Source organism: Prionailurus viverrinus, chromosome C1 (assembly GCF_022837055.1).
Source record: "Prionailurus viverrinus isolate Anna chromosome C1, UM_Priviv_1.0, whole genome shotgun sequence".
In the NCBI taxonomy this organism is placed as follows: Eukaryota; Metazoa; Chordata; class Mammalia; order Carnivora; family Felidae; genus Prionailurus; species Prionailurus viverrinus.
Window position 1 is genome coordinate 142,710,770 of NC_062568.1, and position 18,610 is coordinate 142,729,379.

The following is an 18,610-nucleotide window of genomic DNA, read 5'->3' on the forward strand; positions in this document are numbered from 1 at the left end:
TGTTTATATGGATTCCCTCCCCCCCACCCCCGCCACTGGATTTCAGGGTAGGGATAGTATCTCATTCCTTTATATCTCTATTGTTTAGCATGGCAACATAAAATATACGTTGAATTATTTAATTGATTATTCTTGAGAACAAATCTAGAAAAAGCTATCTAACAAAAGACTATCAGGCTGATCTAACAAAAGTGTCTTTGCATTCTTCCAAAAAATTTCCTTTTCTTAAAAAAAAATTCATAATCCTTTGCAGTCAAATTTAAGGAAGTAAAGATCATAACCTTGTGATTTGGATGAGACATCAAGCCTTTTTGTCATGTTTTCTTTAGAGATACCCTAAGGGGATGACCATCGGAGGAATGAGTCATAACTCATGATACCCAGAAAGTTAGAAATTAAGTGGAAAATGTTTAGTAATTTCTTCATGTTACAAGTTTAAATTACAAATGATTGACTGAATATCTGTTCTTTCATGGAAGTGCTCAGGAATGAAACATTCTTATGGTGACTAGTGAACGGATATACTCTTCAGGAGATGCTGAATTAAATTTGCCTAAAATGTGAAGATATTTAAAAATTAGTTTCAGGGGCGTCTGGGTGGCTCAGTTGGCTAAGCGTCCGACTTCCGCTCAGGTCATGATCTCGCGGTCCGTGAGTTTGAGCCCCGCGTTGGGCTCTGTGCTGACCGCTCAGAGCCTGGAGCCTGTTTCAGATTCTGTCTCTCCCTCTCTCTCTGGTCCTCCCCCGTTCATGCTCTGTCTCTGTCTAAAAAATAAAAAAATAAACAACAACAGCAAAAAATTAGTTTCAGTCTTACTAGTTGAGTACAAATGTAATGAGTCAAGAATTTGTAGCTGAAAATACTTCTCTGATTATTTAAGTTCATTTTGATAAGTTTCAGATTGGATTTACCGAAGGGTAATCTGACAAATTAGATACAAGGTGGCTCTTTGCTAATTGTTATTTTAGTGAATGACCCTCCTACCCCTTTTTAAGAATTTTTTTAAAAGAGCCCAGAAACTAGGGGTTGAAGACCCTGAATAGGAGTCATTATTTTTTTTTTTTTTTCCTGCATCAGTGTGCCTGGGAGGGAGGGAGGGTAGGAGGGAAGGAAGGGGTCCTTGTTTGAACCCTAAACTGCTGGGATTCCAACCAAACCAAGTAGCCTCCAACTGATAGTCTGAGAAGCGCTTAGTAGACATCTCAGGCACATGTTCAAAACGCACTCCTATTTTCTCCCCACCGAGCTGCTCGTCCTGCAGTCTGCTTCACCTCAGTTGATGGCAATTCCATCTTTATGGCTGTGCAGGCAAAACCCAAGAGTTGTCCTTGACTCCTTTGCTTTCATCTCTCGTCCTTCTGGATATATTTTTAACATTGCAGCCAGAGGGATACACCTTTAAAACATATGACAAAACACGCCAGTCGTCTGCTTGAAACCCTCCAATGGCTCCCATTTCACGCTACGTGAAAGCCAAAGTCCTCACAATGGCCTACAGTTGTGGTCCAGCATAACCCAGCCCCTGCGACTGGCCTCATTTCCCACCAGTCCTCTCTGTGGTTCACACTGCTGCAGACACACTGGCCTTCTTGGGGTTACCCGAACATACCAGGCACACGTCTGCTTTACGTTGACTGTTTCCTCTGCTGGAATACTTAAAGTAGGTATCTTTCAAGGTTTTCGTGAAGATTAACTTCTCAATGAGGTCTATCTCCACGCTATCTGAAATGGCATCTTCTCAACATTCCTCACTGTCTCTCTATTTTTTTCCCACGGCATCTATCACCTTGTGACACACTCTATAATGTACTAATTATGGTCATTGACTGTTTTTGTCCGCTCAAATGTAAACTTACAAGGGCAGAATTTTTTTTGTCTTTTTACTGCAGCATCCCCCATGCCTGAATTTCTGCCTGGCATATAGAAGATACACCACATATGGGGCGCCTGGGTAGCTCAGTTGGTTAAGCGCCCAACTCTCTCTCTTGTTTTAAAAATAGGATTGAGGATATTTTCATTTTTTTAAATTATTTTATTTTATTTTTTTGAGATAGAGAACACATGAGCAGGGGAGAGGGGCAGAGGAAGAGAGAGAGAGACAGAGAGAGAGAGAATCTCCATGCACAGCGTGGAGCTGGACAGAGGTACTCAATCCCACGACCTGACCCTGAGATCATGACCTGAGCCAAAATCAAGAGTTGGAAGCTCAATTGACTGAGTGTCCAACTCTTGATTTCAGCTCAAGTCATGATCTCACAGTTGTGAGTGAGATCAAGTTCTGTGTAGGCTGTGTGCTGGGCAGGGAGTCTGCTTAGGATTCTCTCTCTCCCTGGGTGCCTGGGTGGCTCTGTGGGTTGAACGTCTGAGTCTTGGTTTCAGCTCAGGTCATGAAATCATGGCTTCGTGGGTTCGAGTCCCACATCGGGCTCCACACTGACAGTTCAGAGCCTGCTTGGGATTCTCTCTCTCTCCCTCTCTCTCTCTGCCCCTCCTCCACTCATGCTGTCTCTGTCCCTCTTAAAATAAATACATAAACTTTAAAACAAAAAAGGTTCTTTCCTTGTCTCTGTCCCTCCCTACTCATGTATGTGTGCCCGTGCATTCTGTTTCTCTGAAAAATAAATTTAATAAATAAATAAATAAATAAATAAATAAGATATACCATATAATATTCAATAAATTATTTGGAACAGCTACTTTGGAGAAAAATTTGAAAGTATCTATTAAAGCTGAGAATGTACATAGCCTATCATCTAGCAATTCTACTCCTGGATATTTACCCTAGAGGAACTCTTACATACATGAATGAGGAAATGGTACATCGATGTTTACTTCAGAATTTCGGTGTGATGGCCAAAGATAGAAATAACCTAAATGTCCTTTAGGTGGGAAATGGATACTGTTTTTATTTAGTCAATAAATTACCATAAAGCTGCTAAAATAAACAAACTTGCATGGACATAGCTTGGAACCAAAATGGAGAGGTAAACGTTGCAGACTACATACAGAGCAATGCCATCTTTGGGAACAAAAACACACAGGAGTGATTTCTATTTATTACGGGTATGTGTATGTGAGAAAATAACTATGGCGGTGATTTATACCAATTCGTGACAGAAGGTTACACTTGGGGAGGGATGGTTAACTTTATAATGTTTTATTTCTTGTAAAATAGAAAGACTGGAAATAAATCAAATGACCTGTAAAATTTGTTGAATTTGGGGGCCGTGAGTATTTTTATTATTTGTTGTGCTTTTCTGTATTTGCAGTTTTCTTAAAATTAAAAAATCTTCTAGACTGTAAGATCTTTAAGAGCAGGAACTATGTTTTATTCATATTTCTATCCATAGGACCTAATATTCTTATTAGAATGTACAAGATTGTTGGGGCACCTGGGTGGCTCAGTCAGTAAAGCGTCTGACTTCAGCTCCGGTCATGATCTCGGGGTCTGTGAGTTCAAGCCCCACATCAGGCTCTGTGCTGACAGCTCAGAGTCTGGAGCCTGCTTCCGATTCTGTATCTCCCTCTCTCTCTGTCCCTCCCCCACTCATGCTCTGTCTCTCTCTCAATAATAAACATTAATTTTTTTTTAACGTTTATTTATTTTTGAGACAGAGAGAGACAGAGCATGGACAGGGGAGGGGCAGAGAGAGAGGGAGACACAGAATCTGAAACAGGCTCCAGGCTCTGAGCTGTTAGCACAGGGCCCGACGCGGGGCTCAAAGTCACGGACCGTGAGATCATGACCTGAGCCGAAGTCAGACGCTTAACCGACCAAGCCACCCAGGCGCCCCTCAATAATAAACATTAAAAAAAATTAGAAAAAAGAATACAGAAGATTGTTAAATATATGTGTTGATAGGTAAACATTTTAATTTTAAAAGAAGAGAAGGAATTAAGGGGGAAAGATGAGTATATAAAGATATTAAGAGAAAGGTGAAAAATATTTGGGGTTGACATATGTGTGACTTAACACTCATGCTACCTGAGAACTTCATCTGGACTCTGATACCTTGAAACAGGATTTTGGAGACAGTAAGAAGATAAAGACGTGAAAAAGCTCTCTTTTATCCACCAGATGCAAAGAATACTGTAGGTATTCATTAGTTACTGTGGTAATGTTTGCCAATTCCCAACAGATATTAACCTGTGGGATTCAGGAACAACACAAAAATGAAATTCCTGAAATCATGTTATTTTGTATTTTTCCTAACACTTTATTTACATGTTTTTGAAATATAATGAGTAACCATAATAATGAACAATGAATCATTTTCCTGTGATGGGGTTATACTAAAAGTTCCAGAGCTTTATTATTATTATATTTATAATATATATAATATATATATAATATATTATATTATTTTTTAAAAATATATAATAATAGGGGCGCCTGGGTGGTTCAGTCCGTTGAGCATCTGACTTTGGCTCAGGTCATGATCTTGCAGTTCGTGATTTTGAGCCCCCGTGTCAGGCCCTGTGCTGACAGCTCAGAGCCTGGAGCCTATTTCAACGTTTATTTATTTTTGGGGGGACAGAGAGAGACAGAGCATGAACGGGGGAGGGGCAGAGAGAGAGGGAGACACAGAATCGGAAACAGGCTCCAGGCTCTGAGCCATCAGCCCAGAGCCCGACGCGGGGCTCGAACTCACGGACCGCGAGATCGTGACCTGGCTGAAGTCGGACGCTTAACCGACTGCGCCACCCAGGCGCCCCTCCTGGAGCCTATTTCAGATTCGGTGCCTCCCTCTCTCTCTGACCCTCCCCAATTCATGCTCTGTCTCTCTCTGTCTCAAAAATAAATAAACGTTAAAAAATAAAAATTTAAAAAAAAAAACAGTGGAGTCTTGATTTCGGCTTAGGTCATGATCTCATGGTTTGTGGGTTCGAACCCTGAGACAGACTCTATGCTGCTGATGTGGATCCTGCTTGGGGTTCTCTGTCTCCTTTGCTCTCTGCCCCTCCCCTGCTCTCTCTCTCTCTCTCTCTCTCTCAAAAATAAGCATTTTTTTAAAAAAAGATAATAAAAGCATGGTGTAAGGTTTATTATTATTATGAATAATATTGGACAAGATTGTGTATTTCAATTACATGCAGCAGTGATCACTACTTATTACAGACATTTCATTAGAGAAGTCATTAAAAAAAGAAAGCATTAATGCAAAATAAATTCTAAATAAAAATCATTGTTTTTAAATGTTTTTAATGTTTGTTTTTGAGAGAGAGAGAGAGAGAGAGAGAGAGAGAGAGAGACAGTGCGAGTAGGGGAAGGGCAGAGAAAGAGGGAGACACAGAATCCGAGGCAGGCTCCAGTCTCTGAGCTGTCAGCACAGAGCCCGACACGGGGTTCAAAATCACGAACTGCGAGATCATGACCTGAGCCGAAGTCAGATACTTAATGAAATGAGCCACCCAGGCGCCACTAAATAAAAAATCATTTTTAAAAATAAAAAATTAACACTTAAAAAGTTATTCTTCAAATGATAATTTAAAACACATAAAATATTGTCTTATCCAACAGATTTGATCTTTGTTTTGTGACAAATATTCCAGATAAGGAAAAATTGCTCTCATTCTGTGATGTTGGTTTAGTTTTTTTGTTTTGTATGTGTGTGTGTGTGTGTGTGTGTGTGTGCGTGCGCGCGTGTTTACAGAGGGAGGGGTGGGGAGGAGAAGAGGGGCAGAGAGAGAGAGAATCTTATGCAGGCTCCACATTCAGCACGGAGCCGAAGTGGGGCTCTATCCCACGACACTGGGATCATGACCTGAGCCGAAATCAAGAGTCCGATCCTGAACCCGACTGAGGCACCCAGGCACCCCAATGTTGGTTTAGTTTTATGAAGCACTTCCAAAAGCATTACCCAGTTGGGCATTAGGGCATATGTTGCTTTATATAAACTCATTTACTTTTTCGGCAGTGAAAATATTTTGTCTGTTTTACAAAGAACTATATCTTTTAGTACATATTCTAACACAAATTGCAGCAAACATGATTGGACTATATTCAAATAATGTAATACTTGGATCTCCTAGCAAGATCAACCACATACATGAAAAAAAAAGAAAGAAAAAGAAATATGTTGACATTACCAATTTAGGGAGTTATTTTTCTTACAAAACTTGGTATTTCTTGAAATACCATCCATAGGATTAGCACAATGTATTCTATGTATATAAACATATTAATGTTTATTTTATTTGCAACAAGTACTCGCCAGTAAGGCCAGGAACACATGCTTACAACATGACAACAATAACAAGCAAGATGGATTAGATCTTCACTGCTGCCATCTAACGTGCTCTTGTCATGCTTTCCAGAGATGTTGACCTTCATCTTTGACTGTACACGTCAGCATTTCCTGTCTTCCTTTTGATTTGATGTCAGTACATTCCTTTGAGTCAATAATATTATTATGTTGATTGTTGAGGTTTAATTTTCCTCCCTACGTTGTTTTGGCCCCTTTGTCAAAAATCAAATGACCGTACACAGAGAAAAACAGTACAGCATAGGGAAAATAGTCAATAATATTGTAATAACATTGTCTGCTGACAGACGGTGACTACACTTACCACGGTGAGCACTGAGTAATGAATAGAATTGTAGAATTGTTATGGTGTTATGGTGTAGAATTGTATGGCGAAACTAATACAACATTGTGTGTCAACTGTACCTCAACAATAAAAAAAATGGGAGACATAACCGAGTACAAAATAAGTGAAATACTAATTTCACATTAAAAAAGCAAAAGAGAAAAGGGGAGAAAAATAAATTGATCATATATATGTGTGGATCTATTTCTGGATTCTTTCATCTGTCCCATTGTCTATGTATATTCTGTATGTCCATAGACTCTATATGTCTCTTTTTATGAATACCAAACTGTCTTGCTTATATAGCTTTATAATAAATCTTAAAATCAGGTGAGGCAAGTTCTCCAATTTTGTCCTTATTTTTAAAAGTTGCTGTGGTTAGGGGCACCTGGGTGGCTCAGTCGGTTAAGCATCTGACTCTTGATTTTGGCTCATGACATGATCCCACAGTTCGTGAGATTGAGCCCCGTATGGGGCTCCACACTGACAGAGTGGGACCTGCTTAAGATCCTTGCTCTCTCCCTCTCTCTCTGCCCCTCCCCCGGCTTGTGTGTGCGCGCTCTCTCTCTCTCTCTCAAAATAAATAAATAAACATTTAAAAAAATTGCTGTGGTTATTCTTGGCTCTTTGTGTTTACATGTTAATTTTAGAATCAGCTTGTCAATTTCTACAAAACAGCTTTTTGGAATTTTGATTGGGATTGGGTTGAAACTATAAATGAATTTGGTGAGAATTATATTAATAATATTGAGTCTTGCAATCCATGAACATGGTTGATCATTTCATTAATTTAGATCTTTCAAAAATATAAAAACAGATCAATAGTTACAGGCACATAAAATATGCCAGGCAAAGTATTATGTGCTTTATATGTATACTATTAAAATTTATCATTCCTTTCATTTGGCAGATTATACATAGAAGGAAATGGGGAGGTGGAGAGACTCAGTAATTCCCACAGTCAGCTAGTAAATGGTATAAAAGGGAATGTGGGCCCCCATTTGTCTGACTCAACTTTCTTCAGTTTATTTAACTCAGCTCCAACTAGGGTTAAGTGAGGGTCATCATTTATGCCTGTGAACCTCTCCAAAGTTGAGATTGTTCCTGAACAATCAGGCATTTCAAACTCCCACTGTTATGAAGACTTCACTGTTACGGTAAGGAGATAGTGTTAAATCATGTGAAGGCATACAAGACATTAGAGATTAAATTATATTTTCCAAATTGCACTTGAGAATCAAGTGTGCCAATTGGGCACTTTTGAATATCTATCTTGTTCACAGCACCTGGGATTCAGGTTTATGAGCAGCATAAAATTCTTGTACTCCATTGCAAGAAAAGATACTTCTGTTTATAAATTATCGATGCAAACTGGTTTAGGATTTGAAGAAAGGTTTTATAAAATGTATTAAAAGATCTGACAGCTCTTGATATAATTTGGGGCAATTATCTGTTATGGATATTCAGTGACTTTTACAAATTTATCCATGGCAAAAAAAAAAAAAAATCAAAACCTGATGCGGTTGTATTTAAAATTAATCAAAGTTCCTGATCTCTTTCTGACAAGTCAACTTAGGTTTAATTTTTAAAAAGAATTCGTGAAGAAAGAGGTTATAGTAGAAGATCTACTTTTAAAGAAAAAAAGATTGGATGACACTTTATAAACATGGTAAGGCAGACTTTATTTAGGACCATCCTGATAGTTACAGGGACCCCTGCAATGGGATTTTACAGTGGGGAAAGAGAGATGAGGCTGAACTGGTAATACAGCATGGGCAAGTGGGAATTGATAGCCCAGGAGCAGGACAGGGGTCAGTGAATGGAAAATTACCAAGAGAAAACAAGATCAGGGGAGTTTTGGCTAAACCCACCTAACAGGACTCTCGCTGAAAACGGCCAGGGTGACCAGACTTCATGGGGGCTGGTGGAGGATGAGGAACACAATTACATACTGAAGATGATCAGATATTGGGGGCGGGGGTGTTGGTTAAACTGACTTGGCAAGGTTCTTGCTAAAACTGGATTTTACAAAAAAATGTAATCCTAGGCACAGCTGAGCTTAGGAGGTTTAGCAGTCTGGCTAATGTTTGGCCACACAATCTTCATCACTACCTCAAGTATGTTCAGAGTCCAGCTTTTATTTCTTCTAAGAGCTTTCCAGGGCTCTTTCTGTCCCCAGCACCCAGCCTAGTGGAGTCTAATTAATTGCTTACAAGCAATTCTACAAAGCTGGAAGGCCTAGAGAGGGTAAAAGGCTCAGGCTTGAAAAGTCTTACAGGGGCGCCTGGGTGGCGCAGTCGGTTAAGCGTCCGACTTCAGCCAGCTCAGGATCTCGAGGTCTAGGAGTTCGAGCCCCGCGTCGGGCTCTGGGCGGATGGCTCAGAGCCTGGAGCCTGTTTCGGATTCTGTGTCTCCCTCTCTCTCTGACCCTCCCCCGTTCATGCTCTGTCTCTCTCTGTCTAAAAAATAAACGTTGGAAAAAAAAAAAGTCTTACAAATTTCACGATTTCCCCCGTTTGCAGACCTCAGAATGGACAGCTGCTGGAGAGCACTGAGCACTCACCCGCAGCCAGGCCCTTTACACCCATTCTCAGGTCTACCCCCGCCCCACAAGCGTGTGAGAGCCTTCGGCCAGGAGGGGAGGCCCCTTTGCGGTCGGAAGCCTGGAGCCCACGCACTTTTTTGCACCTACCTCGCCGAAGCCCCTGAGCACTGGAGAAACCCGAGTAGGGCTATGCGGGTTGTTTACAGGAACCGGGAGGGGCGTGAAAGGGTGCCCGAGACCCGGACCGCTCCGGGCTCGTTCGGAGGCCTCCTTCGCACCACCTGGCCCGCTGAAAGACTACCCAGAAAGGGCGTGGAAAAGAGTGGGACAAAGGGGAGGAGGGTCACGAGTCAAAGCGGCGGCGGGGAGGATGCCACCGCCGGCGACTCACGGCCTCCGGGCTCCAGTTGGACCGGGTTAAGCAGAGCCTCAGAGGCTTCTAGAGCGGCGCGCGAACCTGCCGCTCCCCCTGCAGAGCAGAAGACCTGACACCCCCCTGCCTGACCCGCTGACAGCGCCAACCCCCCCCCTCCCCAGGTGAGTCGAGCCCGGCACCGCCCGGAGGCATCAGGTGTCGTGGGAACGGCGCCCGCGGAGTGCAGGGAGGGACCGCGATGTTGGGAGCCGTCGGTGACACACTGCGAGAGGGTCAGGACCCTCGGACGTCGGCGCCATGGAAGGGACGAAGGTGGGAGCGGGGTGCGAGCTGCAGCGGTTCCGCACAGCGCCCGCTCGGCAGCCTGCCCAAGGTCAGTGGGGTAGGTGGGGGGGCCCGGCTGGGGTCAGCCCGCACCCCAGCTGCGCGGGCGGGAGGCTCTGCCGCGCAACCCCCGTCCAGGCCTTCGCCCACCCGGAAGCCTGAGGCAGGGACCCCGAGAGCTGAAGCCACCTGCGGCCAGAGTCTTGCCCTGGAAGAGCTGGGGAGGGGTTTGCCGTCTGGGGGGCGGCCGGGGGCTCAGGGATGGTCCAGAAGTTGCGCAGCCAGCGTCTCGTGACTCGAGTGGCCTTTACTAGCGGCGTGGGGGGCGGATGGAAATGGGGGTGCTCAGCCGGGACCCCTGCGCGGGGCGAAAGCGGCCTCCAGCCAAGCTGGGCCGTCCGAAGTTGCTGGTGACGCGGAGGCCTGGGAGGAGGGCGGGCTGCGGCTGCACCTGCCAGCGCAAGGTCAGCGGGGACGCTGCTGCGGGGGTGGCAGGGGTGAAGAGAGGAGTTTTGAGTCTGATGGAGTGAGACAGCGCTTCTGAAGAAATGAGGTTGCGTTCCTTTGTCAACTGACGTTTTTACTATTCACACATATTCCCTGGTTTTCTCTCATTTTCTGCAGCTGAATCCAGTTAAGCGTCTCATCTCCGTGAATAAACAGCCTCTGTGTGTCAGTTTGTAGATTGTAAGAGCGCTTCTGATACCGCGGATAGGCTCTCTCCTGCCGGGCGTCTCCACCTACCCCGCCTCCTGCGCGGCGCCCCCGGGTGGCTGTGAAGGGTGGTTGGCGGGCACTCCTTCCGCGCCTCGGGGTCCGGACACCTGGCACTTTTTAAAGTGCACCCCAGGAAGGGCTTGTGTGACTTTGGGAAAGCCAACGTTTGCAGCAAGTGTAGCGGCCAGTCCTTGTGAATGAAATTCCTTGCTTCTGGGACAGCTTGGTGCCATAAATTGATTGCCGTTGTCTCATTTTCTCTTTGTTCCTGTGGGTTGCTGTTACACGGCGTGTCTACTTGAAAGTTTACTTTTCCCTATATCAAAATAGAAAGGGCTTAGTGTGTCCTCAAGTCTGTAATTTACCAACATGCACTATTATTACCTGCTTCATTACTAATGGTTAGTCACGTGAGAGTTGTGATGAACATAAAATCATGTTCCTTTTCAGTCCCATTGATGAAGTCTCTAACTGCTGGTTTTTGAAGAAGGAAATAAAATGTTCTTGAATGAAAATCTTAAGGGATTAATAGCTTTTTTTCTCTCCCCTACGTCTTTACCTGAGAGTTTCCGTACTCATACTTTGACTGGCATTTTAAGACGTAAGAACAATACTTGAATGAGTTCGATCATAATTATTGCATTGTGAAGGTATTGCATATTGTATTTTCACGCCATTGTAAATAGGCTTTATGCTTTGCTGACTCAGCAGTCTTCTTGTTAATCTTTTTATTAATCAAGATTTTTAACAGCTTCCCCGTGGCTAGTTTTTATAGCCAATATCTATTATTTGGAGCTGTTGGGTTTGCTAAGAATGTTTGAATCAGAATCAACTGTGGGATTCTATATTTGGAAAGCAGTGTAATACCTAAACAGTGACTTGTTAGAGGTTGTATTACTATAGTTTGGTTTAATCCCTCCCCCACCTTGATCTCTGAGCAGAAGTCACTGTAACAGCATCACACAGAGCCAGCCTTTCTCTTCTACATGGAAGAACTCTACTTTGCCAGGTGGTTGGGGGTATTTTATTTTGAACAGGTTTCCATAATATTAATATTGGTCAGAGTGAAAATCCAAGATAAGCGCCTGCTTCTGGAGTGATGTCTTTGTCATTTTGGATTGGAAATGCTGACTACAAAGACAATAAAATTAGCCCCATCTAGTTTCAAAGAGATAAAAGAGATAATAGATACGAGGTACTTTGAAAAGTAAAATGTGCTACATATATATAAGGCCCTCAATAAAAGTCAAATGCAAGTGATATGGCTGATTGCGATTTGGACTTAAATTAAGCTCCTGCATTCCCCTTCGTAGAACAGGTAAGTTTCCTGAGCCTCCGTTGCCCCTTAAGAATCTTGTTGCCTGTTCAGGAAGCTGACCTGGCTGTTTGGGCCATAGGGGGAGTGAGGCTGCTTGCTCAGTGTTGGAACCACTGCTAGGGCTTTATTTGCATTTGTATTTAATCAGAATACATGAGGGTAGGTATTGTTATTACTATTTTGCAGAAGAGAAAACTGAGGCTCAGAGAGGCTGAGTGACTTATCTAAGGTCACAGAGGTGTCAAGTCGTAGAACCGATTTTAGACACCAAACACGGTTTTAGTTCTCTGCACCACATCTTGCTACCTTTAACTCTGGTTTTAAACTTATTTTGATAATATGGTGAAACGTTAAGTATCACTGCACAGGGGTGCCTGGGTGGTTCAGTTGATTGAGCGTCTGACTTTGGCTCAGGTCATCATCTCGCGGTTCACGAGTTCAAGCCCCACGTCAGGCTCTGTCCTGACAGCTCAGAGCCTGGAGCCTGCTTCGGATTCTCCGTCTCCCTCTCTGTCTGCACTTCACCTCTCTCTCTCTCTCTCTCTCTCTCTCTCTCTCAAAAATAAGCATTAAAAAAAATTTTTTTAAGTATCACTGCAGGAAAAATGGCCATATCTTCATATATACAAAATTTTGCCTGTTATTTCAGGGTCCACCTACCTTCTAAAACCATTACATAGGCTTGCAGGTCACCCTGTTCTAACTACCTCTGTCACGGAATGAGGCAGAAAATGTATACGTACTATATATATGTACATACAATCATTTACTAATAGGAGTGGCCCTTGAGGGCAGTAACTTTCAACCAGGTGAACATTTACTTAGTAATTGAAACAAAATTCTAATTGATTCTGTAAATATCTAAAGTGCCCTTTAGAACAATGGGGCTTAGTCGAAACCAGATCTTTTGTTTGGGCTTCTTCAACTATCCTGTGATAGCAAAGAATATAAATTTATACCTTCACTTATAGAATGTAAATAGTTTTTTTTTTCCTCTCCCTAGAGATGGCAAATCCCGAGGTTGTAGTCAGTAGCTGCAGCTCTCAAGAAGAGGAAAATCGCTGCACTTTTAACCAGCATACATCGCCCTCTGAGGAGCTTCTGTTAGAAGACCAGATGAGGCGAAAACTCAAATTTTTTTTCATGAATCCTTGTGAGAAGTTCTGGGCTCGTGGTAGAAAACCATGGAAGCTTGGTATACAAATTCTAAAAATTGCGATGGTGACTATACAGGTAAGCGTCTCAAATCATGAGTTTAGTGAAGGCCTCTTTTAGTAACAAAAAGGAGCATGGACAGTGGTTTTTCATAACTTTGAACTGTATGTATAATGGAGAACAATAAATTAGGAAACATACAATCTTTTTGTTAATTTTTATTTTTTTATTTTTTTTCAACGTTTTTTATTTATTTTTGGGACAGAGAGAGAGCATGAACCGGGGGGGGGGGGGGGGGGGGGGCAGAGAGAGAGGGAGACACAGAATCGGAAACAGGCTCCAGGCTCCGAGCCATCAGCCCAGAGCCTGACGCGGGGCTCGAACTCACGGACCGCGAGATGGTGACCTGGCTGAAGTCGGACGCTTAACCGACTGCGCCACCCAGGCGCCCCAGAGACATACAATCTTAAACCCTTCTCCCTTCAATATTTGTGAAAGAAGACTTTGGGTTTTTTTTTTTTTCCTTAATTATTTTCCTTCTCATCTTTCATTAAATTACAATTTTGGTCACAAAATGGAATCAGTTTTTAGGAAAAGAAGATTTTAATATTCGGTTTCCAATAGAGAAGCTGGAGGTTTTTAAATCATCCATGAAAACTAGCTGTTGCCCAACCAGAGGATTCTTTACCCTCCTAGTTAGTTTCCTGGGAATTTCTCTCTTTTCAGAAATTTCAAAGGTTTCTGTTAAGGCAAGTATCTGGATTCTCACAGCCCTGTGATCATGGGAACCCCAACACTGAACAATGTGGAAAAATGTGGAGTTAACTAAAAATGAGTGGCATACACAGTGAAATATGAGACTTCAATTTAGCAGAGTTTGAATCTCATTTCCTCGTCTTCTGTTGACATTTTTGGGGAAAACCATATTTTGCAGTTCTTTTTTTTTTAGACGTTTATTTATTTTTTTGAGACAGAGACAGAGCATGAACGGGGGAGGGTCAGAGAGAGAGGGAGACACAGAATCCGAAACAGGCTCCAGGCTCTGAGCTGTCGGCACAGAGCCTGACACGGGGCTCGAACTCACAGACCGTGAGATCATGACCCAAGCCGAAGTCAGATGCTCAACCGACTGAGCCACCCAGGCGCCCCTGCAATTCTTTATATATACTGGTTATGATTTACTCTTGTGTGAAGATATATTTTCCTACTCGTAAGAGTAATGATCTCTCCTTAAAAGCAAAAGAGCAAAATTAAAAGCAGATATTAACAGGAAAAATAGATGTGATAGATTTATTTTTATTAATACTTAACTTGGTGAAAAAATGCATATGTAAATAAATAACAAGTATTCAAGGAAAAAAAACTTTAAAGCCCTGAAATGACTAATCTTAACTGATTGTTGGGCACAAATGCTTAAGGTTAGAAGCTAACGGGATTTCTACAATCATATGAAGTTGGTAGAATTTTTGCCTAAATTTCTCACACTTATGTAAATGAAACTAACATTTGAGTGACTACTCTCTCCCAGGACATTATTTCATTTAATTATAATAACACTCCTACTGGACAAAAACTAGCATCCTTCATTTTACCGAAGAGGAAACTGATGTTTATAGAGTTTTTAAAAAGCCACATGAGTAGTCAGTGGCAGAATCAAGAGTTTAGAGGCAGGTGCTTGCTCTCTCTAATATGTCACCATTAAAATGGGTGTTCAATTCTCCATATAATATTTGGCAAGTTGGAATTGAAATTCTTCCAGGTGATAATACAGTGCATCACAATAGTGAAAATTTTTATCTGTGTTGTTTCTGATAAGTAGAGGGAAAAGCCTGTGTCAGATGAACATGAATATCTTCTACTTAGTATGATTGTTACCACTTGAGTGTTTGCTATATTGGGGGCTAAGCATCATCATGTTCAATTCTTAAGTCAGAGGTAAGTAGTGGTATCCCTATGTCCATGGGTGAGAATATTGAGGCTTACTGAAGTAAAATTGTCATAGTCAGGAAACTAGAAGAGGAGAGCTGAGATTCAACTCAGATTTTATTCTAAGACTTGTGTTCTTAATTACTCCTAAATCTTTTAGGGAGCTCATCTAACCATCCACTGTTTCCTAGGGTGCCCAAGAGGAAAATTGACCAGTGGTTTAAGATGTTAAGCCTGTTAGTAATACACATATAAAAGGCATTTAGGGACGTTCTTAAAAGGAACTGAGAGTTTTTCTTAATTGTGATGTTTCCTCAATCTGTACTGCAGCAACCAAGCAGAGGTGACGTAAAAACTTTGTGACTGAGCAAGTGTGACTTGGTGACAGATTCCCACTTTTCAGGGGAGAGAAGGTGGTCTTTCTGTTCACTTGGAGATTTTGTGTCTGCAGCAACAAGAGAAAGGTGTCTTTGATGACGGGAACCCTACTAAAATTTTCCCTTTCACCACTACCTGGCTTAGTCTCTGAATTACAATGGCTCTCTCTCTGCCATGGGTGCACCTTTGAGGGCAGGGACTGCTGTTTTCACATCGCATCGTCTGGACCCAGCTCAGTGCTCGCGTGAGGGAGGTACTCATGTATTTGACTGCATCGGTAATTGGTCTTTAGGAATTCTCTGGAGGCTTTTCAGTCATCAGCTTCATTAGTTGTAAAATCCCTAGAACATCAAGCTGTCATCTTATTGGGATTTAAATAGGATACTTGGCTTAAAGAGGCTCTTCAGAAACGCAAGTCCAGTTAGGTGGAGGGCACTGACATATGTGGGGTGGAGGACATACATCATGAGGAGAGGTGAAAAGAGAAAAGATTGCTGTGCTTTACTTTTTCCCAATAAGACCCTGGACTACTTTGTGTAGCATGCCAGGGTGGCTAGAGCTTGGATTTAGTCTGTTGGACTTGGGTTCAGATTTTGGCTACACCCTTGCTAGTGATGTGACTTGAACAACATTATTTAACTTCTTTGCCTTTATGTACCCATCTATAAAATGGGTATATTAGGAACTGGACTGTGGGATTCGTATGAGGAAAGCTCCTGGTATGGCACCTAGGTGCTCAATGTTGTTCCCTTTTTCCATATAAAATACACCCTGCATTGCTCTGGGATCCAGAGTGTATGTTAAAGTGTATGTTCTAAAGTTACAGTGTGTGTGTGTGTGTATGTGTGTGTGTGTGTGTGTGTGTGTCACAGAGTGAGAACAAGTGAGAGTGAGCAAGAGAGAGGACATGCAAGAGAGCAAGAGACTGAGATGGTTTTGGAGGGAAGAGAGACTTTGGGTACATAAAGTTTCAGCTCTGACTGAAAGAGCTTATGTTAATACCACAGCAATGCAGTTAAACAATGATTTTAAGCATGAATAATTGAGTTTCATATAAAACTGCTGTCAATCCTTCATGAATATGTAAGGATATGTTTGTTAATATTCTTTAATTTAGAGGTCAGTCGAGAGGATATTTTTATTTTTGGCCTTATTGTCACAGTTTTGGTAATTGAATGGTGACAATTAAATATAATAGTTTGATTGGAGGATTTAGATTTATTTAAGGTATTTCTTATATTGCATTGTACACCTTCTTCAAAACCTTCTTGATGTCCTGCATAAATCATTAAAAATCTTTTTAAAAATTTTTTTGTTTTTATTTTATTTTTGAAAGAGAGACAGAATGTGAGCGGGGGAGAGGGTAGAGGGAGGAAGACACAGAATCTGAAGCAGGCTCCAGGCTCCGAGCTGTCGGCACAGAGCCTGATGCGGGGCTCGAACTCACTGACTTGAGAGATTATGACCTGAGCTGAAGTTGGATGCTCAACTGACTGAACCACCCAGACGCTCGCCATTTAAAGATCTTTTACTTGCCCTGTAAGCCCCTGGACTATCTGCCTCCAGTTTTTCTGTTGACATTTTTTTCTTGGTGGTCCTTCGATTGGATTATTCTGGGATCCTCAATGTCCCCCACCAAAGTGCTAAGTTGTACTCTACCTTCTTTGTCTTTTCCCTGAGCTCTTCAAATGTCCTCACCCAAGTTATGCACATACTTCAGGGGTTTCCATCATTATTTCTTTCTTTTTTTTTTTTAATTTTTTTTTCAATGTTTATTTATTTTTGGGACAGAGAGAGACAGAGCATGAACGGGGGAGGGTCAGAGAGAGAGGGAGACACAGAATCGGAAACAGGCTCCAGGCTCCGAGCCATCAGCCCAGAGCCTGACGTGGGGCTCGAACTCCCGGACCGCAAGATCATGACCTGGCTGAAGTCGGACACTTAACCGACTGCGCCACCCAGGCGCCCCCCATCATTATATCTTTCTTAAAGAAACTTTCCCATTTCTTTAGCCAGAGTGACCTAGCTTCTCTAAATTCCTAAACAAGGACTTCTCTAAAATAAAGCTTTTAGTGGTGGGGGCAACATCCTAAGTAAGATCATACATGAAAATGTGCAAAGCTACTTTCTTTCATTTTATTTTTATTTAAAAACATTTTTTTAATGTTTATTTTTAAGAGAGTGAGAGAGACAGAGTGCAGGTGGGGGAGGGGCAGAGAGAAAAAGAGAGAGAGAGAGAGAGAGAGAGATGCAGAATCGGAAGCAAGCTCCAGGTTCTGAGCTGTCAGCACAGAGCCCAACATGGGGCTTGAACTCATCGACCGTGAGATCACAACCTGAGCCGAAGTTGGACATTTAACTGACTGAGCCACTCAGGCGCCCTTATTTTCTTTCATTTTAAAACTAGAAGCCCACCTTCTCTTTAGGGTCAAATTAATTAACAGCTACAGAAACTTTAATTTCTATTGAATACATTCAGGATTAATTAAACATTGAATCTGGAATAGATAAATTGGTCGTTATATGGAGACCTTTTATTTCATTGGTTTTTCACCCTCTTTTCCTTTTTTTTTTTTTTTCTTTGAAGCTGGTCTTTTTTGGGCTGAGTAACCAGATGGTTGTAGCTTTCAAGGAAGAGAACACTATAGCATTCAAACACCTCTTCTTAAAAGGATATGTGGACCGAATGGATGACACTTACGCAGTCTACACGCAAAGTGATGTGTATGATCAGATCATCTTTGCAGTCAACCAGGTAAATCAAGTATGTGCGTTCCTACTTGGGAGAAAGAACAGCCCGGGAAACTGTTAGCAATGTATATAATAGAAACTGACATTCCAGTGTAGAAGGGTGAACATTTCTGTGATGATAGGTATAAAACCATTTTTAAATTATTTTTAAAAATAGCACCATCAATCTTCTGTGAAACTAAAAACTGAGAAAAACTTATTGTTTAGTGACAGAGAGGCAGAAACTTTAAAGGCTTCATTAAAAGAATCAGAGCTAGGGGTTGGCATGAGTGCTTCAAAGATTTAAAATTATTAACCGTAACCCTGGTTGTAAGTACTCATTAAGTCTTCAGAGTTTATACTTTCAGGGGCTCTTAACCAATAATGAGAATATTAACTTTGCAGAGCATATATAGCAACTAAGATCTGAAGGTTCATTTAAAAATTAAGTAAGGCCTTAAAGTCATACATGACAATGATTTTATTGTAACATTGATTAACTGCCAAAAAAAGTATATTATTAAAGTGAAATCATGGCTCCTCATTATC

The 18,610-nt window shown here is 41.9% G+C and overlaps 1 protein-coding gene across 2 annotated transcripts in view; it reads left to right on the top strand.

Moving 5' to 3' along the window:
* Nucleotides 1-9,506: 9,506 nt before the first annotated feature.
* MCOLN3 (mucolipin TRP cation channel 3) overlaps nucleotides 9,507-18,610 on the top strand; it is a 32,355-nt gene continuing 23,251 nt past the window's right edge. Inside the window, exons 1-3 of one of the 2 annotated variants that reach the window (XM_047871809.1) lie at nucleotides 9,507-9,674; nucleotides 12,876-13,105; nucleotides 17,919-18,086. In XM_047871809.1, coding sequence (XP_047727765.1) covers nucleotides 12,878-13,105; nucleotides 17,919-18,086 — 396 coding nt within the window. In that variant the 5' untranslated portion in view covers nucleotides 9,507-9,674; nucleotides 12,876-12,877. Of the gene's footprint in view, nucleotides 9,675-9,873; nucleotides 9,887-12,875; nucleotides 13,106-17,918; nucleotides 18,087-18,610 lie in introns of those variants that run through there. The other variant, XM_047871811.1, reaches the window with a different exon arrangement.